Genomic DNA, 26177 nt, shown 5'->3' on the forward strand with positions numbered 1-26177 from the left:
AAATACTTCATGTGTCATAACCATCCTTTTAGGAGGATTTAAAAAAGATATTGTATAAAAAAATAGTGTAGCAACTAAAACTAAGAAGTTAATATTAGTAATAAAGTTGACAGTTCAGGTATGATCTGAATTTAACTCCAGTATTTTTCTAATTTATCTTTAGATCTTTATTGGGGAGAGAAGAAAGATTGGATTCTTGTAGAGTTTTTATGATTCTGGGAAGCAAAATGATTTTATGGCCCTCCCCCCATGCTATTGTTATATTTATTTTAACCACTAAACATTTCTAAGAAGTGGTTTATTAATAGAACAACAGATTAACATTTCTAAAGGCTCCTGTTTTTGTTGATTTCATTATTAACCTCATGGAAGTTGTTAAATTCTTTGCTTTGAGAAATTTGGAAAGTTTTGTGCTTCATGAAAAAAATGAATTTTAAATGTTATATATATTTTTTTCTCTCTCAGTTGAGGGGGTACTAGAATAAGTGTGAAATTGAGGAGGTTCAATTTATTTGAGTGCTGCTTCTCTAGCTACATTCTTTCCCATTTTGGGTTTCCACCTGCGTGGCACCAGTATAGTCCCTGCTGTTCTCTTTTGTTGGTGAAGATATTAAGTACATTAACATTCCCAGTTAGGGTTGTCAGTGTATGTTTGTGGGATCACTAGTAGAAATCACATGAGATGCTTCACCCTAGATCTAATGGGTAAACTAATATGTGACTGATCAGAAGGTATCCATTTTAGTTTTAAGTTCAGGGATGAAAACATAGGACTGTTATTCAAGATGTTTTTCATTATTATACATAATTACTGCATTTTGGGTGAAATATTAAAACTTGAAAAGGATTAGTGGGACAAAATTGAGATGGATTTTTAAAAATTTATCTAAATTCAATTACCATATAACGTATTATTGGTTTCAGAGGTAGAGGTCAGTGATTCATCAGTCTTATATAATACCCAGTGCTCATTATGTCATGTGCCCCCCTTAATGTCCATCACTCAGTTACCCCACCCCCCACCCCTCTCCCCTCTAGCAACCCTCAGTTTGTTTCGTATGCTTAAGAGTCTCTTATGGTTTACCTCCCTCCTGATTTCATATTGTTTTATTTTTTCTTCTCTTCCCCTATGAACCTCTGAGTTGTTTCTTAAATTCCACAGATGGATTTTTTAAGAAAGACTTTACTATTTGAGAGAGAGAGCCTGAGCTTGTGTGCGTGCATGAGCACGAGCATGGGGGTGGGGGGGAGGAGCAGGGGGAGGGGGAGAAGCAGACTCCCCACTGGGCAGGGAACCAGAGGACTTGGGGCTGGACCCCAGGACCCTGAGATCATGACCTGAGCGGAAAGGAATAATCCCACATGTAAGGGACTGAGCCACCCAGGTGCCCCTCTCCCTTTTTCTTTAAAGAAACACTGAAATAAATAAGACTACAGGGAACATTTGAAGTTAGAGATGGGTCGTATCTTCAGTAGACCAAAAAAAAAAATTGTATTTTTTGTTGAATCCATGTGATCATAACAACAACAATTATGTGAACACTTACTGGGGATTTACTTGGAGCAGGCACTCTGTGTAACTTTGGGTATGTTAACTCATTTAATCCTCATGAAAATCTCATAATGTTGGGTCCTTATTCCATGTTTCCTTCATTTCTTTTAGATTTATAAATTCTGTAGAAAGTTTGGCTCTACATAGAAATTGATTTTTAGCCTCTATATTTCATACATTAAAATATTGTTAAAATATGAATATACTATTTATAGAATTTTTTGGCTATTGGATTGGATTCCTATAGCATTTTAAAAAATTCATGTGGCTTAATAATTTAACGAACATTATTGAATGCCCAAGAATTGCCTTGTATCTGTAATTGATCAACATTGCATGTTTTTTCTTATGTTGCCTTTATAATATTGGGTAAGAAATGGTTAAATTGTGAACTCCAGTGAGCCATGCAGATCAGAGTAGGAATTGGGTGGATTTGAGTTTTTTAAGTAGTTTGACACTAGAAATCTCAAAGGCAATTGACTAACAACACTTCTTTCTCACAATTCAGGGGTTGATTCTGACGGGCAACCGGTGTTGAGAACCGTTGAATTTGGGAACTGATGAAGATTCAACCTAGTGTAGACTGTGAATGACTGGATAGGTGGAGGATTTTATAATACTAGGGGAAAGGACATATCGGTATGAACATGGACACTATAAAGAAAATGGCAAGTCTGGCATAGACTACTGGGGAGTAAATAACTGGGAATTACAAGACATTGGCAGATGCATAGAAATGACCATGATAAAAGATTCACCTTATTTATTACATTGCCTTGAATCTAGATTCTTAGGTTTTTTTTTAGTTGATTTTCACTAAATAGAGGGGTGAATTTATTTTTTATCCAGCTTCATTGAGATATAATTGACATATAACATCATGCAGATTTAGGGTATGCAGTGTGATGATTTGAAATATGTACATATTGTGAAGTGATTACCACAGTAAGATTCACACATTCTCCACATCCAGTAGTTAAAATATTTTTTAAAAGATGAGTTTTAAGGTCTCCTACTGTGCATATGTACACGTAGATACACACACACATATTCATGTTTTTTTATTGTACCTTATTTGTTTTGGGGGGTAGAATATTTTTTATTTTAGTATACTTTGAAACAAAAGATGAAAGAATAGTACACTTAACTTCCATCTGTCTTTTACCTAGATAAACCAGTTCACCCATTGTTTACATATTGTCCCCTTTGCTTTATCATGTCTATACATGTTTTGTCTTTCTTGTTTGGCCTACAAAATTAGGGACTAGTTAGTGGGTGTTTGCTAAATTTATGGTAATTTGTTTTAGAACAAACAGAATAATAAAGATATGCTGTGTAATTCATGAGAACTTCAGGAAAAATAACAAATGAGAAATTACAGTAGATATTACAAAATGTTAAAATGAGAGGAAAGTGAATGAAATCTTTTAAAATGAAAATGAAATAATTTAAACTGAACGAAAATATCACAATGTTTGAAATAAAGCTAAGGCTGTGAATTAGAGGAAAATTTAAGGCTTTATATGTAAGTATAAGAATAAAGGAAAAGCTGGAAGTAAACAATTTAAGCATCTTTTTCAAGAAAACAGCAAACTAAGTCTAAAGAGGGTGGAAGGAAGAAAATACTGGATTGTAGAAATTCAAGAACTAGAAAATAAACATACAAGAGAATCAAAAAGCTTTTCTTTGAAAATGTTAATAAAGTTGATAAAGCCTTGGCAAGAGTGATCATGAAAAAATTTCCTTTCTGTGAGGTCATGTTTCTGGAATCTCTTATATGGTTTCAGAAAATTATAAAGGGTGTCATCATGAAGATTGGTACTAATAGAACATAGAGCTCCAGCGCCATATAATATTCTTGATAAGTGGGAGGTGATTAGTAATAGGAGTACTATTAATTGGTGATATTGTTCATATTTTACTTTTATTTTCTTCGATATTGTTAATATTTTAAGTGGTCTGTTGTTCCCAGCTTTGCTTAGAAAAATGATAAACTATCACTATATCAATGTTCATACACACCGAATTATATAGACCTGTCCATGTAAGAAGCAGCTGGGTTAAATGTGTTTTTTATTTTTATTTTTTTTTATGTTATGTTAGTCACCATACAGTACCTCATTAGTTTTTGATGTAGTGTTCCATGATTCATTGTTTGCGTATAATACCCAGTGCTCCATGCAATATGTGCCCTCCTTAATAGCTGGGTTAAATGTTAATCAAACTAACTTGATTTAGGCTTCTTATTTAAAATTCGGCCTTTTTTCTTTATTCTTCATATAATACCATGCAACGTCTTCTTAATTGGCAGCAATATAGCTATTTCTTAGCATTTTAGATCTGTCTACTATAGAGGAGGACGGCATATCTTTTGAGAGCGTGCATCCAGGGTTAACAAAGGTGAACATTATTAGGTCATATGGCTTCTGTTTTTGAATCAGATCATGTCAAAGAGGTCTAAAAATTTGAAGAAAATCGGTTTAGTTCTTTTCACTTGTGGTAACACTTAAACAGGTGGGAACTTAATTGTATTGAATTGACCAAATTGAGAGGAATGCCAAGGAAACTGCTGTACTCACCTGGGACACTAGGTGGCACAGTGAGCTGCACACAGGAGATTTCTTCTAGCCTGAGGAGGGGATCTGCAGGAGAGATGGGATTTTATCAGATTCTAGGAGACTCCAAATAAATGTAGGAGGATTGAATTGTCAAGCCAAAGAGCTGTCACTTCCGGTTAGTCCTTTTCAAATGTATCCTAAGCTCACTTATTTCTGTTGATTACACACATTCTGGTTAGCCACCTATACAGTATTGAATACGTGACTTTATTGACTTGGGTGGTAACGGGTCAAGGACTTACCAGTGTGAATTCCAAGTGACTTCACTGCCTGAAGGGAAGACCTTCCTAGTTCCTAGGTGGACAGTTAGGAACAGCAGGTAAGCCTCGATTTTAGCATACTAGCGCTTTATTCCATTTTCTGTTTGAAACTTAGTATTTTTTTTCTTTTTTATCTCAGAAAGAATTTCACAACACATTTGCATAGTTATGGACACAAAAGAAGATGAGAATCATGTAGGTCATTATCTTGAAGAAATACTAAAAAATGAATTAAATGTAAGTATTCAAAGGTTGAGTTTCATGACATCAAAGAGTTGAGTTCCACTTACTCCCTGTTTTTGAGCTGATGAACTTCTTAGTTGAATTCATACCTAATTGGGCTAAGGAAATGGAAGAAGTAGTAATAAGTGTGAGGAGGTCCATAGGAATTATTTGTAACATTTACCACTAACGACTTGGATTATTTACTTCTTTGACAACTTTTTGTCTTGAAATGTTTTGTTTGACAAAATGATTTTATTTAATTTTAAGTCATTTCCCTATTTCTATTAAAATGTATAACCATCTATCAGGACTTATGATGAACATGTGATGACCTTTTAACAATATACACAATCAAATTCTACTTAAAAGCTGAAGGAAAAAGTTTATTTAGTTAATTTTATCATGATAGCGCAGTTAGAAGGGGAACGGGCTCTGTTAGGACTGTCTGCTCAGATGGCAGCTTTTTTGCCTAATTTCCTTATCTTAAATTGAAAATGTCAATAACATCTACTTTGTGAAGTTATTAAGAGGATTGACTTTGGAAAGCATCTAACTTGTAGTAAATTTTTGGTGAAGATGAAACTGTAATAATTAAATTTTTGATGATGAGACAGATGTGTATTAAGTAATGAATACTACTAGTTCCCAAACTTTAGTCCTGATTTAGATACACAAACTGTTAAGAACATAGATCCCTGGAATATATAAAAACTTAGTGAACAGTAGTTTGGGATTAGTTCTAGAATCCAAATTTTTATACTTCACCTTAGCCAAAAGGCCAAGAAGAGATAGAATCCAAATTTTTAACAAGCTCCCCCAGGTGATATTAATGGCACTTAGTGCCAAATTCTACCAGTAGCACTTGGAGCAACAACCCAAAGCTGAAAGAAAATGACCACCATATCCACTGTCTCTTCAGTGGAAAGGTTATACTATAATCTACTTTGCGATATTGCTTCTATCCGTTGACTTTCTGGACATTTCCCCTTCATCCTTGGAAATTTTCACATCTTGCGCTGTCTGCTTTCTACCTCGAGTTCACCTATTGAGAATCTATTCCTAAATTCCATTCCCCAGTTTCACTGCTGCATCTTGCAGAATATTTATTGATAACTTTTCACTGTCTGACCCACTGAAGCACCCTTTTGCCTCAAAAATAGTCTTTTATCTTTGGGTAATCTCATTTATTCTTTCTCCAGTCAATGCAGAAGTCAATGAGGTGGGACCCTGAAAGAATATTACTGGAACTCTGGCTATCGATCAACCCTAAGTTTAGAGAGTTGGGTTTTTATACTTTTGTTGAGTACCCAGCTGTTGTATTCTGTGTGACTAATTCCTTTATGGATCTTTCTAGTATTAGACCCTGCAAGAAGTCCCTTTGATAACAATTATTACAGTATTCTCTTGTTATTGCTTCTTTTTCTATATCTGTTGAATGATGAAATGACATGGAATGTAGGGATACACACAGTAGTACATTGACTGGCCTTGTGTGATTTATTCATCACTCTGACCTCTCAGGTCCTTACCCTTTTCATTTCCAGTGACCTTCATCTACCTACCCATTGGGTCCAGTCTGCATATTGCCATCATCTTAACTGTGCTGACAAAATAAATACTAAGGTTATTTCTTAAGTTCTGACCACAACGTTTTGTCGTTTCATATATTTTGCTAAATTACTCCTGTGCATATTTGAATTTTATAGGAAACTCCAGGTCCCCCTTCTTCTCCTTTTCTTTTGGCTACATTTTATTTTATACCCTTCCTTGCCTAGTTTAGATGTCATGTTTTAGGGCTTCAGTGGATCATGAATCTTCTACCGCTATCCTCAATTCCCTTGTCCTTCAAATGCACCCCTTGGTTAAAACTCCATGTATTTGTCTAACTTTTCACTTCTCTAAGCCTTGACTCAAACTTCATACTGCTGGAGAAAATTACACAGCAGTGCAGATTGTTGCCATTAAAAAATACTGGTCTCCATTCTCCAGTGGGCAAAGAATATTTTATTTATTTATTTTTAAAGCAAATATACTACGATTGCATAATCAACCCCCCATCCTCCTCTGTGAATATTTTGAACCTCCTGCACTTTGCTCAAATGCTGAACCCAGGTTTTCTTAACTTCAGTGTTAGCATTTTGAGCTAGATAATTCTTTGTTGTGAGAGCCTGTCTTCTGCGTTGTATACTGTTCAGCAGCATCCTTGGCCTATACCCACCAGATGCCCCTAGTTGTAGCAACTAAAACATCTCCAGTTATTAGTAAGTGTTGCCTCGATGGGGCAAAATCCCCCTTCAGTTGAGGAAAGCTGGTCCAGTCCCACTGTCTTTAACCCCATTGTTAGACACGGTCTTGTCTCCAATTTCAGAGCATAATTACTCACTCCCACATGGCAGCATTCCTATCTTCCTGGCACCAAACCGCCAAAGAATCCTATGTCTGTAGCCGTACTCTTAATAGGACTGTTTCTTCTTCTGAGCTCTGGTTCCCCTCCCTCCTCTTCCCCCTTGCCATCAACATCCCAGCATATTCAAGTTCCTTCCATTAATTGAAACTAAACAAAACAAAAAATCCTCTTACTCAAGTTACCCTGAAGCCAGCCTTGTTTAGAATAATTTAACTTCTCATTTCTCATTTCAGTGTAGCCTGATTTCCAGTCCTACCTTGCGTAGGAACTACTCTCAGCAAGGTCCTCAGTGACCCTTTGGGCAATCCACAAGACATTTATCAGTCCTTACCTTGATTTATTGCAGTACTTGACCCTCTTGTCTAATACTTTATTCCAGAAGGAATCTCATCCATTTTTATAATGTCTTGTTTATCTGAACCTCCTTTTTTATTTGTGACTTCCTCTTAGTTTTGTTTATAGGATCCTGTTCATAATTTTTAGGTTTCTGTACATAGGTGAGTGGTTTACTCTGTATAACCATGCTGATGGCTTCACGTATCATCTACTTGCTAGAGATAAAACCATTCTCTAGCCCTGTGTTTAATTATTCACCAGCCTGTGTTTCAGATCTGTAAATTCATTTAGAAGTTCCTCAGACCCTCAAACTTAAATGTTAGTAGTATTTAACATTTCACAAATTCTTGTCTAAAGCAGTTGTCCTCCATCTGCTAAGGTTTCAACCTCTGACATTTGTATATTTTGCCTAGTTCCCTAAACCTGGTGTAATCTTTCAACCATTCTCTATCTCACCCCTGAAGCAAATAAAATTCCAAAACACTTGAATTTTATCTCAATATCCCTCAACTGAGGAATCTGGAGTCTTCCCAGAGCTTAGTGCAGTCTTGATACCAGGGGGAGATTTATTGAATGCTAAATAAACAAATGGATAAATGATCATAACTTGTTATTACTAACTTGCACATTATATTACGTGTTGTACTATGCTTTCTGTATAACCGATTATTCCCAACTTAGTGACCTTAAATAATAAACATTCACTGTCTCACAGTTTTTGTGAGACATAAGTCTAGGCACAGCACAGCCAGCTGGCTTCAGTTCAGGGTCTTTAATTTGACTGTAGTCAAGCTGTCCTCTTCAGGCTGAGGCTCACCTGAATCATCCATGGGCAAATGGATCTGCTCCCAATTTATGCAAATAGTTGTGGTCAGGCCTCAATCCCTTGCCATGTGGGTTTATCCACAGAGCTACCTCACAACATGGCATTCAGGATTGAAGGCATGGTCTTTTTGTAACTTGATCTTAAAAGTAACACCCCATCACTTGTGTCCTATTGTCTTCATTCAAAGTGAGTATATTCAACCCACCCTCAAGAGGAGGGGATTATGTGAGATTGTGAATATTGAGAGGTGGGGGAATTTTTAGTAGGTCTCTTTTAGAAGTTGTTTGCCACAAACATAAATTTGTTACTAAGTTAGAAAAGAAAATACCCACTACCATGGCCATCCTAGTTTCCTGTACATGAGAAGCAGTACTATATTTAAGTCTGAGTCGTCTCTATTAGAAATCATTATCCGACCACACTATAATTCCTTAAATAAATGGAGGCCCAATCTATTTGATATGAAAACTAGGCCTTAGTACTCAAGTTTATCATATATTCTATATGACAAACACCAGAGTTGATCAGAAACATCCAAATAGTTTTCTTTTTTTTTATTGTATTTTATTATGTTAGTCACCATACATCATTAGTTTTTGATGTAGTGATCCACGCTTCATTGTTTTCGTATAACACCCAGTGCTCCATGCAGTACGTGCCCTCCTTAATACCCATCACTGGGCTAACCCATCCCCCCTCCCCTCTAGAACCCTCAGTTTGTTTCTCAGGGTCCATAGTCTCTCCTGGTTCATCTCTCCCTCCGATTTCCCCCCTTCGTTATTCCTTTTCCTTCTCCCATGTCCTCCATGCTATTCCTTATGTTCCACAAATAAGTGAAACCATATGATAATTGACTTTCTCTGCTTGACTTATTTCATTAGCATAATCTCCTCCAGTCCCATCCATGTAGATGTAAAAGTTTGGTATTCATCCTTTCTGATGGCTGAGTAATATCCCATTGTTTATATGGACCACATCTTTATCCATTCGTCTGTTGAAGGGCACCTTGGCTCTTTCCACAGTTTGGCTATTGCGGACATTGCTGCTCTGAACGTTGGGGTGCATATGGCCCTTCTTTTCACTACATCTGTGTCTTTGGCACCATACAGAAAGATAAACTCAAAATGGATGAAAGACCTCAATGTGAGACTGAATAGTTTTCAAATCAGTGACTGACAGATGGAGCTGACTAGCCAAAACCAACAGCCTAAGGACATACTCTAAACAAAAAATGAGTTTAATCACCTGAATTAAATACAGTTCTATCCAATATAAACCAGCCTAACAAATTTTCAAATTCTAGTAGAGAAAAGAGTCATTGACTACTTTTTTTAGGTTTTTATGTTGATCATTCCATAGTATAACCCTAGGTGACCTGTTGTATAATCTGATAAAACATCCTAAATATTGACTTAATTTTAAAAGAAATGAGCCCACAAAATAGATAATAGTCTTAACATATTCTTCACAGCTTCAGAAATAGTTTCTGAGCTTTTACTAGGCTTCATTTCTATATTTTTTTCTTTTCCTTTGCTACTCCCTCCGTCACTTTGTTTTTTTTTTAAGATTTTTGTTTGTTTGTTTTTTGTTTTTTTTTAGAGAGAGCACGTGTGAGCTCGGGGTGATGGGGACCAGAGGGAGAGGCGGCATAGAGAGAATCGCAAGGAGACCCCCCCCCACCGAGCATGGAGCCTGACATGGGGCTTGACCTAATGACCCTGAGATCATAATTTGAGTCCAAATCAAGAGTTGGATGCCCAAACTACTGAACCACCTAGGTGCTTAACCCAGGTGTCACTTTTGATGATGGAAAATTACAATTACATACTTAAAAAAGGAGAATATTAAGAATGCTCATGTATCTAGCTTCAACAATTATCAACTCATGACCAATCTTGTTTTCTCTCTACTCATTTACACCCCTCCGATTATGCTGATGAAAATTTCAGCTATCCTATCTTTTCATCTGTAAATATCTCAGTATATATATGTACAAAAAAGATTTCATCTTTTAAACTATAATCATATAATTATCTCCAAAATATCCATAATTGTGCCCTAATATCTTTACATGTCCAGCAGTTCACTTTTCTCCATTTCTGCTATATATTTTATCCTTTTTGTTTCCCATTTGTTGGAATCATTGTATCTTTCAATGTACCTTTCATTCTCTTTCAAGATTGTCCACAAACTGGGGCACCTGGGTGGCTCAGTTGGTTAAGCGGCTGCCTTTGGCTCAGGTCATGATCCCAGAGTCCTGGATCAAGCCCTGTATCGGGTTCCCTGCTTCTCCCTCTGCAGCTCCCCTTGCTTGTGCCCTTGCGTGCGCGCTCTCTCCAAAAAAAAAAAAAAAAAAAATCTAAGAGTGTCCACAAATAACCATTGGTTTGTATGTCTCTTGAGTTCCTTTTAATCTATAGCTTTTATCTCTATTTTTTTTTTTTTTTTAGTAAACTGTCTTTTAGAAATGCCCACATTAGGGGTTTACTGTTTGCGACCCTGTGGTGTCACTTATCATGTCTGTCTGTCACCTGTATATTCTGGAAATTGTAGTAAGATCTAGAGGTTTGTTCAGATTCAGACTAAAGTTTTCCTTGGCAAAAAATACATCATTTTCTTTTTCAAAGGTGGTGATGTATACTTCTCCCAAGAAGTACCTAAGTTCAGTCTTTTGTATTTCTTTGGTGTAGGCAGACACCAGTGCCTAGAGTCATTATTATATAAAGGTTGCAAAAGGATACAAAGTGAAATGAAAGAAAGTGGAATTGTGGCTTCTGCTCTGGAGATTATCAATGGGGTTTTTTATTCTTAAAGATTATAGATAGAGTCATGATTTTAAAATGCATTTGATGTGATTCAATGCATAGCAGTTATACTTTTACTAATGCTCAAATGGTCCAGTTTTGGCCATTCATTAGAAGCCTCTTCAAGTTAACTTGAATCCTTTTCTCATTATACTAATAGTTTGATAATTTTCCTGCTTTCTGATGTGACATGATGTTCTAGATTCATCTTGACCTCTAGATTCATTTCCTGGCCAAACCTGGAATCAACCAGTTCTCTAGCTGGCTGCTACTAAACTGGTTATTGTTTCCAGTTTTTATTTTGCTGAACAGGGGTAGAATACAGTTTCTGTCATTTGTTAAAAATAAAACACATCCTTGATTCTTATAGATGTTTCCAACTGAAATTAGAAATGGGAATGCAGATTTTTTTTAAATGTGTTTTATCTCTGTCACCTTTCTCTAGTGGTGAAATTTAGTGTTTTCTATAATTCCAACATAACACATTTGTTTTATTTCATGCTAATTGATTCCTGAGAATAATGTAAGGTATTTTTTCCTTCACTGTCTTAAGGGTATATCGTGTTTAAGATTTACAATCAAATTAATGTGTTCTCCAGTCATTTGATATGTACTTCTAATTGGTTATGATGCTGTCTAGATACACAAAATCATTTGGCTTATTTTTAGACATTTCTTTTTCAAAAGAAATTTTTTATAATTTTATATGATCTTTTATCAAAATCAAACCTACAAAGCAAATTACACTCAAAGAAGTCTAACTTTTGTCACTGTCTTCTGTACCCTGTTGCCTCCTCCTTTTCTGGGTAACCAGTTTTCTTGAAGTTTTATGGTTTATTCTTTTTACTGTTTATCAGTATCTGTATAATAAGTATTGTTTTGTATTTATTAAGATTTTTCTCCTGTCCTCCTTTGACTACCTTTGTATAAATATTCCTATGAAATACCTTTGTCGTTTATTAATATTAATTTAAATTCTTTTGACTCTTGTCTAATGGGTCTCTCTTCTGGGCAGTGTGGAAAATAACTAGTGTCATCTTCCTGCTACCTCTGCTTTCAGTATCTAATCTGAATTAGTGTCTTTTAATTAACTACCTGCTAACACCTTTAAAATGACAGCAAGCCTTTTTTATATTCTCTTCCATTTATATGGGATTACATACTATGTTGTTTCCCTCACAACCATTACTGATTCTTAGATTTATAAGTAAATGTTTGTTTAGTTTTAAGAAGACTTACGTTGATATTTTGCAGATCATTTTGGTTCTCTGAAACTAATGCTCCAGGAGATTTCCCAGGGAGGGCTCTTCGACACAGTAGTCCAAGTTCTTGCATGTGAATAAAATTATTCTGTGGTTAAAAATGTACAAGTTGATTTTGGCTCAATGAAAACATTGGTTCAAAACTTACACCCTGAACACCTTAAATATGGTTCTGCATTGTTTTCTATCATGAGGTATTTGGATCTGGTCTCTTTGCCTGGATGCCCGGTGAATTTTTTTTCTTTAAAGTCCAACTGTACTAGAATTTTCTTAATGTTGGCCCTTTTGGGTTAATATACCTATGTACACTATGTGTTGTTGTAGAGTATAATTTCACATCTTTTTATTTCATGAAATTGTCATGGCATTATTGTTTTAGCATTTTTTCATTCCATTACTTTAGTTTTCTTTTTCTGACATTCCTATTTGTTTGCCTATCTTTATAGTTATTTCTCTTGGTTTTTAAAAAATGTTTTAATTTAAACTTTTCATAATTTAAATTTTATATTTCTCTTCAGGCATAATCTGTGATATTTACTTTCTTCTGTGTTCTTCCTAATTTACCCTTCATTTCTGAAACATTATTTTCTCATTTTCCCATTTTCTTGTTCTAATCACCTTATTTCTGATTTATTCCAATTCTGACTTCTGTAGTTCTCTTGTTGTTTTAGCTTATCATTAAATGTTGGGTTGCAGCTTTCACTCATTTTGTGAATGTCTTTCTGAGGTGTGTGTATTGCCTGTAGGGACATTATTTGGCTCTTCATTCACTCAGTCATTCATTCATTTGAGAGAGAGTGCATGCATGCAAGAGCTGATGGGGAGGGGCAGAAGGAGATAGAGAATCTTAAGCATGCCCCATGGCCAATGCAGAGCCTGACGTGGGGCTCGATCTCACAACCCTGAGATCATGACTGAAATCAAGAGTTGGATGCTTAACTGACTGAAGCACTCAGGTGCTCTATTCTTTTATTTCTTATGAGATTTGAGGTCCTCTCTTATTGCTACTTTTTAAGTAAGAGAGTTTTTTAAATCTATATTTAAGATGAAGGGGTGGGTCAGAATAATTTTTATAGCTTAATTGCATATACTTCTTATTCACTTGCTCAGGAAAAATGGAAGAGATCGCTGTGCTCTTCCTGAGTTTCTATCCTTGCTACCTTTCTCCTTTACCTGGATCTTCTCTTCGGCTCCTAATGCACCTCTGTCAATTTAGACTTTTCTGGTTGATGCTTTGACTTAGAAGGTGCTTTCTTAGTTTGGGCCCAGACTCCTAATAACCCCCCAGCAGAGTGAGAACCTTCATGTGGCCCCTTTGTTTTCAACTTTGAATTGGAGACTAGATGGCCTCTGAGTTTTTGCTGCTCTTTCCAGAATAGCCTGCTAAGGTATCCAGAGAATACCTGATAATGGTTTTGTATTACTTTCTTTGGGCTCCTTTTTACCCCTCCTCTTTGGCCTGCACATTATCTTAAACAGTGGGGGTCTTTATAGTTGCTCGCAGTTTATCCCTACCTACTTATACTGGTTTTGTGATAGATAACATCTACAGGTTTTCATTTTTGAAGTTTTTTCTTGTACTGTCTGTTTTTATGGAGAGATCTACAGAGACTTGAAGATTAGAACAACTCTTTCCAAAATCTTCTTTCCTTTATTCTTTATGTGTGCTCTGCTTGATATATCTAATTTTTAAGCACTTAAATTTCTCTCTGAATTTCAAGTGTCTAGTTGATCTATAAATATACATGATAACTTTAGAACTTGAAAAAATTAGGCTTGATTTGAAGTTAGGGATTTCTTTCATTTAATAAAACCAAGATGTATGCGGATGTTCAAAAGAAAGAAGTACCACTGATTTGGCGCCTGGGTGGCATAGTCCTTGAAGTGTGGGATCTCAAGGGTGGTGAGATCAAGCCCTACCTCGGGCTTCGTGCTTTGTGTGGAGTTTGCTTGAGATTCTCTCTCCCCCTCCTTCTGCCCCTCCTGCTCATGTGGTCTCTTGTGTGTGCTCTCACTGTCTCTTTCTCAAATACTTAAGTAAATCTGAAAAAAAAGAAAAAAAGTACCACTGTTTCTCAAGCACCTCTTAATTGTAATATACTCCTTTGAGGAGATATATTGGATTTTTTAAAACTAAGAGTTCATGTAGAACTTACAAAAAAGAACTTTGTGTGTTCTGTAAAGTTAGAGAATCTCGGTTGACTTGGAAGGAGCTGTCATTCAAAAATCTGTCCTGGCTTCTAAATTTGCCTAAAAACCATTAGACCACAGAAGGACTTAACAAAATGTTTTCTCTCAGACACCCACAGTACTAACAGTTGGAGTGCCTTTTATATGCCAGAGATATGCTATGTACCTTAATCCTTTAAAATAATCTATCCCCCCACCTTATTTTACAAATAGAGGAAAACTCTGGTTTAATGATTTACCTGAGATCACATAACTATTGAGTGCAGGTGCTGATTGATTCATTATGATTTCTATTAAACATTCTTCTAAGAAAAGGTAAAACAAAAGAACTGAAAAAACAGATGTTTAACAGGGTTTATACCTAATGTTAGGAAGAAGTCCCCTTGGGTAAGGAATTGCTTAATTTTATATATTTTTCTCCCCCATAAGGGAAAATTTATCTTGTGTCATTTTTCAGCCCATAATTTACAGACAAACACAAAACACCCCATTTTCTAACATTTTTACCTCCCAGAGCTTTTGTCTCACTCTGAAAAGAGCATATAAAAAAGCTGAAGTCACCAGGATTGAAATCAAGTCACCTGCTGGGCAGATCAGTGAGGGTGTGGAGCTGCTCAGTACACAGTGGGAGGATTGTCTTATTGGCATGAAAAGAAAAAAATGATTCTCATTGAAACTAAAGGAAGAGATTGGGTATGTGTGTTATAATTATCTGTGCTAGATTTTTGAAACTTACCTTAGGAGGCAAACTGAATAAACTCTAATGATGCACACCAAATACATGAAAGAGGTTGGTTAAAAAGTAAAATAAGGAACTAAGTAAGGGACACCCTTCCTAACCTCCATACATAAGAACATTTCACTCATACTTGAATTTCAAGGCTTTATAATCAGACTTGTTATATTTCTTTGATTTCTTAAGGAGTTTGAAGTATTTCATGGACCACACCTAATTTAGAGCTCGAGCTATCCAAATGTACATAAGACAGTAATGGAGGAGTCTGTTATCATTGTTTCCTAACTCAACAAATATTGAAAAATAGTTTATGATATATACTTTGCTGAGTAGTAAGGGATTTATAAGTAAGGGATTTATAAGAATGTGGTCATTCTTCATTAGTCCTTAATTCCCTAATTTACTTACCAAATAATACATGCCTGTTAAGATTTAGTCACTGGATACTGGGAGTTGAATTAAACAAGTGTGGTTCCTTCAAGGGTTATCTGGAACATAGTGTTGAGTTGGGGATAACACAGTAAATGAATTAAAGATGTTTAGTTACAAATGGTGAAAACAATTGTAAGCAATAAGTAAAGTATGCTAATGTGAGAGAGAGCCCTGGAAAATCCTTTAGAGTGCAGAAGGAGGGCAGTGAGCTAGAATCTCTTGGCAGATAGGACATTGAGTTAAACCTCTAAGTGTAATCAGGAGTTAGCTAAGAGAAATCCAGGAGGAAGAGTGTGTAAAAGGCATTCAGAGAGTTGTGTTGAGTAGGCTGAAAGAAGACTCCTATGGTTGAAGTGGAAGTGAAGTGTTGGGACGTGGGGACAGGCTCTGTGAAGGTTACTACCACCACCAGTGCTGCTACTGTTGTTACCCATATTTTGTCCTAAGAGCAAAATGAACTGATGGAAAACTTGAGCCGGAAATGATATAAACCAGTTATATCTATAAAAGGATTATGTTGGCTATTGCTTCTTAAAGTTCTGTAGAAGACGACATGTAGTATTTAATGTTTTCTTACATCACATTTACCCCTACAAGCCCAGGTCTTTTCAACCCATTTTTCATTGATATAATGAAAGAAATGAAGTTCTTAAAGAATGCTTATCTTATATTTGGAACAAACAGGGACTATAGGAGATTTTCTTGTATTTGCTTATCCACTTCTTCCTGTTTCCTGGAGCACATAATATCATTACTGTTCTGTGTAACAACCAATGACTAGCAGGATATGACTGAGACACATTTGTTTTCCTGGGTGTAAGGCACCCTTTGGTTTTGTTGAGGCTGTCTGTGATACCTAGTTTATTTTGCCTAATGCCCTCAAGGTTGTGGCCAGTGAATATATGGATCTGTGCTTTTTCTTATAGACCTAACTAGATTCAGTGTATGACATACTAGTTAAACAAAACATCAAAAATAGCTAATGAAATAAGAGCAGAAATGAAGGAAACAGAACAAATTAAGTCATTGCAACATGGTAAGACCCATTCAAAATGGGGTTATTTTATGCTTATTTTGACATTTAACACAATATTTGCTTTAAAGATAAAGGATTTGTTCATTTTTTGAAGCTGAACACAGTGAAGAACACAGTGAAATAACACAGTAAACACTACCGTGGGACTTCTGACTGAACAATACCAACACAATTCAGTTAGAATATGTGGTTTTGGTGTATATACAAGACTACAGAAACTAGCTGAAGACCATCCAATTAATTTCTTTGAGTTTATTTGGGATGTTAGCCAGATTTCCTGATCAGTTTTCCAGAGGTAAAAAAAAATGTTCAAAATTATTGGACCACCTAGTTGCTTGGGATGGTATTAATTATATTCATGCTGTATTTAATAAAATTAACAGTTTATAATTACAACTGCTTGTCATAGTTTTAGAGTCATTATTAATGAGGGAGTGAATATAATCCTCCTTAAATACCACTTTGTGTACTTTATGTACATATCTACGTTTTTTGTCTCTGTATGTCTTTGAGTCACAGGCACATAATGAAATATTACCCTTTCTCAAGGAACCAGATGGTTAATTTGGAAAAATGCTATTCTGCATCCTTGTCCACTTAGGAATGAGGTCATTGTTCACGAGTTCTAGACAACTGTTACGCTGAGTTAAAACAAATCAAAAGAATACACAACATTTACTCTGGGGCATATATTTGTAAAAAAATCAGCTCTTCTAATTCAGGAAATTAATTGATTTTACATACATACATGGTAAACATGTTTAGGAGGAAAGTCTATAAAAAACTGAAAACATGTTGTTTGGAAAAAAAAACATTGGAGTGTAAGTTATAGTTTCTATCCTTCATCAGTTGATACTGATGAATAATATATATTCACTTGTTTTCTTATGCTATTTAAAGTGAGATACAGTTTTAGAGCTTATTTACTGTGATTTCACTTCACTTTATTGATTTTTTTGGTTCCAAATATAGGATACATGTTTTTAAAATAACATTTTATACTTTGAATTATTGTATCTCCCCTCATGAGTTTGGAGATGAATTTCATTTCAACTATTTGCATGCAGTATAACTCTATTTTGTAATACCATAAAGTAGTTCATTCTATTGTTCTCATGGCTTTAGCTAAATAATGGCTCTTGGGTTTTTGTTGTTCCAGGGAAACTGAACCAAATATATCCATTTGAGCTTGTAGTCATAATAAATTATCCATGGCATCTTGTTTCCAAAGCCTGGAAGTACTTGCCTGCTTAAGTTCAAATCTCTTTTTCTCTTGGATGGATACTATATCCTTTCAGTGACTGTTCATTGTCTATGAGTCAAAGTCTATACAGCTTGACCAGTTATTTGATCTCTTTCATAGTCTATACTGAACCTTTCACTCACTAAATTCTCTCTATTGTAGTCAAACATACTATCTTGCTCCTGCCTTGAAATTCTGTAGTTTTCTTTTTTTTTTTTTTTTATTTGAGAGAATGAGAGAGAGAGAGCACATGAGAGGGGGGAGGGTCAGAGGGAGAGCAGACTCCCTGCCAAGCAGGGAGCCCGATGCGGGACTCGATCCAGGGACTCCAGGATCATGACCTGAGCCGAAGGCAGTCGCTTAACCAACGGAGCCACCCAGGCGCCCGAAATTCTGTAGTTTTCTGTCTTTTTCATCTAGCATTCTGTTTAATTATATTTCCATCCCTATTAGTCAGCTTCAGATTTCATTTGAGACTCAGTTTAATAACTCTTTTCATGAAGTTGTCCCCATTTTTCCGGTTCTTGGACTTCCTAAACTACTCATCAGCAGTGGTGTCACTGTGCATGTTCTGCCTTTTATTGTTATATTCTTATACCCATCTCTCTCACCATTTCTTTTATCACTGATCCTTGCACAAGGCCGTATATATGGTGAGAACCAGATACATAGTTGTGGTTAATGGTGAGAGGATGATGAACAAGCAAGCTTCTGGAAAACCTCTCCACCTGGATGTCAGCCAAATACATTTCTGGAGATAAAGAGATAGCCGCTGGGCATCCATCAATCACGTGAACTGTTGAGAGGAGTTTAGAAAAGTACGCCCAAGAAGTTTTAATTGATTTCCCAGCCAGAAGACAACTATTTTCACAAAAGGAGGGAAGGGAAGGGCAAAGAGCAGATGTTGGAGAGATGAGATGAACTGGAGTCAGCCAGAGTGATGAAGTTAAAGTTGGTGTCCAGAGGCCTTCTGTCAGGAAAGGAGGGAGAGAGGGGGAGAGGGAGAGGGAGGGAGGGAGAGAGAGAGAGAGAGATGAGGAAATGAGCTGTGCAGAGGGGGCTCTGAAGTGGGGTGAAGAAATAGGTCCATAAGCAACACTTTAAGGTTTGTTCTTTAGAACATAAAATAGGATTCTACATCAAGATACAAATTTACCTTTCTTTATTAACTGGGCATATACGGCTTAAAAAATATCCTGAAGTGTGCACGTGTTCACACACTTCTGAAATAAGTCACATGATCTTTTTTTAGTTACTTTTGCCTAAAAAGTAATTTATCTTTAATATTATAAAAACATTTTGGACCTATACACTAAATAATGTATATTCAATAGGTTACTAATATATAGCTTATAATGAAAAGTTGTATGAGATGAAAATTTTATTTTCTACGTAAATATGGGAATTACATTTCTTGGTAGAGAGGAAAATACAATAATGAAAATTTTTTTGCTTACTACATAGGATTTGAACAATTACAGTGGTAGTATTTGGATTGTACAAGTGTTGGGTTGGTATTAAATATTCTCTAAAAGTTAATCTAGTGGATAGTTCCTCTGTGATAGAAGAGCATGTGAAATCACTAAGCTGCTCATACACGATTGTAGCTGCTTATGGTTTCTTATGGTGTATTTCCTATCTAATTTAAAATTAAAGACAGTGAAAAAACAAGATACAGAGCTTACTGAGTTGCAAATCTGGTTTTAATATATACCTCCTTTTACCTACTCATTTTGAATATACACTTGTCACATTTGTGGTATGATAAAAATATTAAAACACTTGATAAAAATCAATTTTAGTATTTCCCTTATAAAAAGAGTGACTATATTAAAGCCTTAAAGTTGCTAGAATATTACTGTTTTTGGTATCACATATTGATTCACAAATAAATGCTGAATACCCAAAACTAGAACTCTCCAACTAATGCAGGATTTTGCAGTAGCTATGCTTTTGACTTACTTGTATAGATGATTTTTTATCTTGGAGGTTGGCCAGTGTGTGCATCATAGAATATGTGACAGCATCCCTGTCCTCTCTCTGCTAGGTGCCAGTGGTAGTTTCCTATCCCACGTGTGACAACTGAAAATGTGTCCTGACTTTGCTGACTTGACAAAGTTGCCCTGAGTTAAGAATTGCTAAAACAATCTGTTAGGTTTCATGAATGCTCAAATTTTACAGTGGGTTGGGAGTAAAGCCATATGTGTTGTACTTGTAATTTCTAATGAATGTATAGCTACATGTAATAAACTATAGTCTTCAGTAGACTATTTAAATCATCTATAAAACTGACTTGAAACTGTTGTTGGTGTTGATTCTAATTAATCTAAATCCATGATATTATGACTAGAATATAACTTGTGCATACTTTATTAGGGCATAATTATATAGGAAATGGGCTCTAATTATACTTCTATATATCTGGACAGTGTCTAGTTACTTAGAAAAAGTTAAGATTTTGTAAAAGTAAATTAGATTATGCTATAAATTTGGTAACGAATTTGGAAAAAAAATAGTTGAAGTAATTCTTTAATGTTACTCATGTATATTTGCCATGCTGATTAAATCAAGATGTGGGTAATTTATTTTAGATGATACGGAAATGCAATGGCTTCAGTAGAGTCCAAGTTAAAATTATATTCTGATGGCTATATGGAAGCCCACTCTTGAAATGAGAAATTTTCTCATTTCTACTGAAAATGAGAGTGGGCTTTTAGATTAAAGTGGGTTCAAATTCTCTAACCTCTTGCTGCTTCAAAGTGGGTTCCATGAACCAGTTTTAGCAACATCAGCTGGCAGCTTGTTAGAAATGCAGATTCTTAGACCCCCAACACATGTCTACAGGAATAAAAATATCTATTTTTAACAAGATTCCTGGGCATTCTTATGCATATTGAAATTGGAGAAACACAAGTCTAAACTTGATTTCATCTTTCCAGTATGATGTAAGCTCCACAAGGACAGAAACTTTGTGTAGTTAGTTCATTGCTACGATCTCCGTGAACAATCTGCGGTCCGGCTCAGAGCCCTCAATAAATACTTACTGGTTGAATGAATGAAATGCTAATCCATCAGTGGATAGGATACTCTCTTCTTGCCTTTTATATTTTTAATTAAGACAGAAGATTTGTTTATGTCATCTTGCCAGTACTCAGCTTCCAAATGTTTTATGCACTACCAGGAAAAAATAAAGAGGTCATATTACTGCAAATACCTTTTTAACATATTTTTTGTCATTTACAAAATGACAAAATGGGTAATACAGAATATGCCTGCCAAAAATACTTATGAGCTAAAGCTAGTAATTTCTAATTTACTACAAAATTTTCCACTAGCTATATGAAGTATAACATTCTGTAGTGAAACTGGGTGGGAAGATAAGCTTGAGCAGATGTGCATTTGGTAGCTTTACCTTTTTTTATAGACACAATATCCAGCTTTTGGATGTATAATTTGTATGATGAAATGGGAGCCTTGAATTTGTTGGGATAGTGTTCAGGTTTGTAAGGCTTGAGGTTTGTATATTCTATTCCACAATCCTTGTAGTTTTGCATCAGAACCGTATGGCTTTCAAAGGAATTTTAACAGAGAGAAGGGGATGTATAAAGGTGGACTTTTTAAAGGTTTTATTACCACAATAATCACTTCTGCTACCATCACCAACTACTCGGCATGTATTGAATGCAGTGGTTCGGACACCCTTGACTGTTTTCCAGGATAAAATCTAAGAACCGGCATTGGAGGACCTTTCTTAAATATTTGGTTCCCTGTCCAGGACCCAGAAAAATGATCTGAGTTAGGAGATTGTGTATGGCAGCAATTAAACTTCTTAGGACTCAAATGACTTTGTCCAGATGAGGTTGTTCCTCCTGAGCTGACTTTGGAATCTGTAGTATCATTCTCTCTGAGTAAAGGTCTTGTGACTTTCATGATGAGGTAATAGTCACCTGGAGTAAACTGACACCCAGTGTATTGAGGTTAAAGAAAGGGACTAGGGGATCAAATAGACCTTAGTCTGAGTACTATCCCTTACTGGTTGTATGATCTCAAACATGTTATTTAAACTTCTGTGCCTCAGTTTTCGTAACACAACATGAGTATAATGATAATATATATGTAGGTGTGCTTTGTGATTTCAATAAGATAATTGTTTAAAATATTTAACGTAGATTCTTAAAAAGGGTAAAACTTCCAATGTAAGGTATACAATGCCAAGGGGCAATGGAGGTGTGGTGATGTGTTAAAGTGCTATTTAAAAGTGGGAGTTAAATGAATAGTGAGTGGAATAAACATAGCAGACATTAAATATAGCACTATGTGCAGGGATGGTTATTAGTGCTTTAAATATATTCAAGCAAACAAAGATGAATGACATGACAGCGCTCACACTGGACTTCAAACTTTTATAACAGTGATTGTTGGGGGAAGTCCTTGGACTCAGGAATAGAGACAGTGACCATTGCCCTATGTAACATTGCACAAGGACCTTAAGGGCTAATGTTAGACTCCAGTCTTCATGCACTGTGGCTTTTAAGCTGCATAAGCAAGGAAGTACCAGCCCTTCCTCTGGTGTGATAAGGTACTGGAATCCAGCATTGTTGTGACATGGCAGAACCTTGGTTCTAATGCTGTTCTGCCTGCCCAGCATTTTTAGGACTAAGTGAAGGTCAAGACTTTGGTATATCCAATGGGTTAGGGTCTGAGTCTTTGGTGGCAGCTTGTGAAGTAGCAGTCTACTGGTATGATGTACCAGCTCACTGTTCATATTTGGAGGTCCATAACTTACATAACATGGCAGAATGGTAATCTGGTTCATTTATCACCTCAAAAATGCACTAAGATTTATTTTCTTAAAGCTTTTTTCCTCTAAAGCTTCCCAGGAAGCTCACCTATAGGGAAGAAGTTCTGGAAAAGTTAATCCTTAACTCTCATATATTAATTAACCCTCTTATCAATTCTGAAGAGTTTATTTTACTGATGAGTAGACTGAGCCACAGGGCTTAAGTAATTCACCCAAAGTCACACAGAAGCTGGTTGCAGAGCTTGTTTCAGAGCCAGGGAGCTTGGCACCAAAGACCGTGTTAAACTACAAAAAGGGCTTTAATGCTGAATCTTAAAAAAATAAAAAATAGTAAATGCTCAGCATTAGGTGGACAAAACGTCCACAAAAGCCTAAAAATAACCATGAAGTAAAGATTAACTGGCATTGCAAGAGTAGAAAATAATGAATGCTTATTAAAGGAGTTTCTCAGGTGAAAATTACTAAAAATGGAGAAGGAGAAGATCTGGGCTGTTAACCTCAGAAGGTCCAGGAACAGCATTCACACACTAGAGATAAACACACTGAGTGATGAACTGATGGCCCAGTCTCAGCAGTCACAGTTGGCAGAAGATGCCTTTCAAAAATGTGGATTTGCAGTATAGAAAGATACTTTTTCTTCAGCTTTATTGAGATATAATTGACAAAAATTATATATATGATTATATATATATATTAAGATGTACATATACACTTTGAAATGGTCATCACGGTCAAAGTAGTTAACATATTCATCACTTCACATAATTACTGTTTTTTGTGTTTTATTTATTTTTTTGGTTTTTGTCAGAACTTAAGATCTATCTTCAGTAAATTTCAGGTATACAATACAATATTGTTAATTATGGTCATCATGCCCTACATTAGACCTCCAGAACTTCGTCATCTTGCATAACTGAAACTTTGTACCCAGAGACCAACATCTCCATTTCTTCTACCCCAGCTCACTGGGGTTGCCCTTGGCAACCACAAGACTTTTAATTGTTATTATTGTCTACAGAGTAGAAAGTGTATCTTACTCTTATTTGCTCGTTTATGCCCACATTAGTGCCATTGTTTGGATGGGAGGGAGGTGAGAAATTAATGGAATCAGATTTAGAGATGGTCCAGCCAACATGTTCTGTAAAAAGAAGGTTGACTTTTCAGAAACATATTTTGGAGCCTCTGACTCATGGGACTTGAACCAAGGTCTTTCAGCCTTAGTTAAACCTTAACTCTTCTTGAAATGGAAAACATTTTTTGACAATCCATTTCCTTTTCTAATAGCCATGCTTTAAATATTATTTTTAGTATTCAGATGGTTGCACATTTCGTTAATAGTAAATCTTTTCTAAATTCTTATTTGTCATGACGTAAGGAAAGTACTTCATGGTTTTTTTTGTTTTTTAGTATACCTCTTTAATTTTACTGAACATACTGGAAGGTTGTTTTAAATATTGTTTAAATGTTCTTTGAACCAAAATATTTACAGAACAAGGAGTTCTTCTAGCCAGCAGATTGTTCCATTTGTTGTGTTTGAGTGTGGAAACATTAGGAATGACAGCATGAAATGATATCATAGAGCGTTTTCATAAACAACCTAATAGCATTGTCTAATGTGGTCTTTGTTTATTAAAGGTGTCCAAGACTCTTTTTTATATTTAGGTAAATCTAAGTGTTTCTTTCTTTTTTTTTTTTTTTTAACTCAAGCATGGAAAATATTTTCTGGGTGGGAGAAAAGGAATATGATAAAAAAAAAAAAAAAGAATTACACTTAACTGGAAACAGTTCTTTAGAGTGTCAATTTTAGGAAGAAAACAATTGCAGTGTTTCTGTTTGTTTTTTAAAGGTGGTAAGAAAATGTTACTATTTAATACTTGTGTGTGCATATCTGTCTTAGTTTGTAGGCCCTAGATGATGAACCTTTTAACTGGAATTTTAATTCATTAATAGTAGAACAAATATATCTTAATAATAACAAAAGTTAACATTGGCTGGGAATTGTGCCTCCATATATCTATATCCTGTATTCTAGCAGCTTATGTTGTATTTATTAACTGTTATAATTAAGTTTAAGAAACAAAGCTTTAACAAGGGAACAAGTATATATTGAAGTCAGTATGGGCTGAAGCCATCACAGGCGAGAAAGGGTCCAGTGTTTGTGACAATAGAAGAAAGTGGCCGTAAAGAATATTTTTGTTGACAAGTAGTGTTGATAAGTAAAGTTGCATGGTTAGGATTTGAACAGAATATAAGTAGATTATGGAGGACTTTAACAATTATAGAACTTGAGATTTAATCTAAACACATACATGTATATATATAATCGTATGTTCTTAAATGTTTTTAATTGGAAAAAAAATGAAATGAAGCTCAGTTTTAGGAATATTAATCTGAAAATACTCTTAACATTTATTGAATACTTTTTTTTTTTTTTGGAGAATGTGTAATACGCAAGTGCTATAGACTGAATGGGTTCTCCCCCACAATTTATGTGTTGAAATCCTAACCCCAGTGTGCTGGTGTTAGGAAGTGGGGCCTTTGGGAGATGATTAGGTCATGAGGATGGAGCCTTCATGAAGGCCTTAGTTCTCTTACAAAAGAGACCCCCAAGAGTTTCCTTGCCTCTATCATCATGTGATGACACAGCATGAACACTTGTTTTTGAATCACAAAGGGGCCCTTGACAGTCCCTGAATCTACTGGAACCTTGATCTGGCTCATCCTGTCTTCTAAACCCTACCCATGGATCTGCAAGACATTGTTATAGGGCAATGGTGATTATCCAGATAATTCTTAAATTTTAATTGAGGGAAAAGTAGATTGAGGGGCTGAAATGAAGGCCAGGGAAAAGTCAGAGAAAATCCCTTAAATCTTTGTGGTACAGCAGCAGAGGTAGGGAAAATTTTCAGTGCCCACCATTTTTTAACTCTGCAACTTATGAAACAAAATTAGGGAACACTACAATTCATACTAAAAAGAATTGCAGCACATGCAAATCAGATTTTAAAAATATGAAAGAAACATCAACGCTTTCCCTACCCCCAAAATATTCTCATACCTTTTGTTCTGTAGAATTCAGTAAAAATTTGAATTCAAGAAGGCTAAAAACAAACTTCAAAGATGGCATTGCAAGAGATGAATACAGTTATCAGAGGAAATAAAATTAAGACTAGAGCAACGCTATTTTAGAACTACTTAGCAGATGAGAAATAGAATACAACTGATACCAGGTTATTATAGCGGGAAACTTGAGATAATTACAGTGTGCTCTAAGTAAAAATTAAAGAGAATAGATGTGAATGATGATAAAGGCATCCAACATATGGATAATGCTTATTCTCAAAGCTAGAAGAATATTTCCTTGGAATGACTAATTCTATAAGACCAAATGGGCATAGCTGTGGGAAAATTGAGGAATAACAATTGCCAAGTAAGCATGTACTGATTTT

The 26177-nt window shown here is 35.6% G+C and overlaps 1 protein-coding gene across 3 annotated transcripts in view; it reads left to right on the top strand.

Moving 5' to 3' along the window:
* The window catches only part of CRPPA (CDP-L-ribitol pyrophosphorylase A), a 303756-nt gene that overhangs the window by 134716 nt on the left and 142863 nt on the right, over window positions 1–26177 (top strand). For all 3 annotated transcript variants that reach the window (XM_032402001.1, XM_032402002.1, XM_032402003.1), the window contains exon 6: window positions 4570–4667. In XM_032402001.1, the coding sequence (XP_032257892.1) occupies window positions 4570–4667 (98 nt within the window). The remainder of the gene's footprint in view (window positions 1–4569; window positions 4668–26177) is intronic.

Source organism: Phoca vitulina, unplaced genomic scaffold (assembly GCF_004348235.1).
Source record: "Phoca vitulina isolate PV1807 unplaced genomic scaffold, GSC_HSeal_1.0 scaffold4, whole genome shotgun sequence".
In the NCBI taxonomy this organism is placed as follows: Eukaryota; Metazoa; Chordata; class Mammalia; order Carnivora; family Phocidae; genus Phoca; species Phoca vitulina.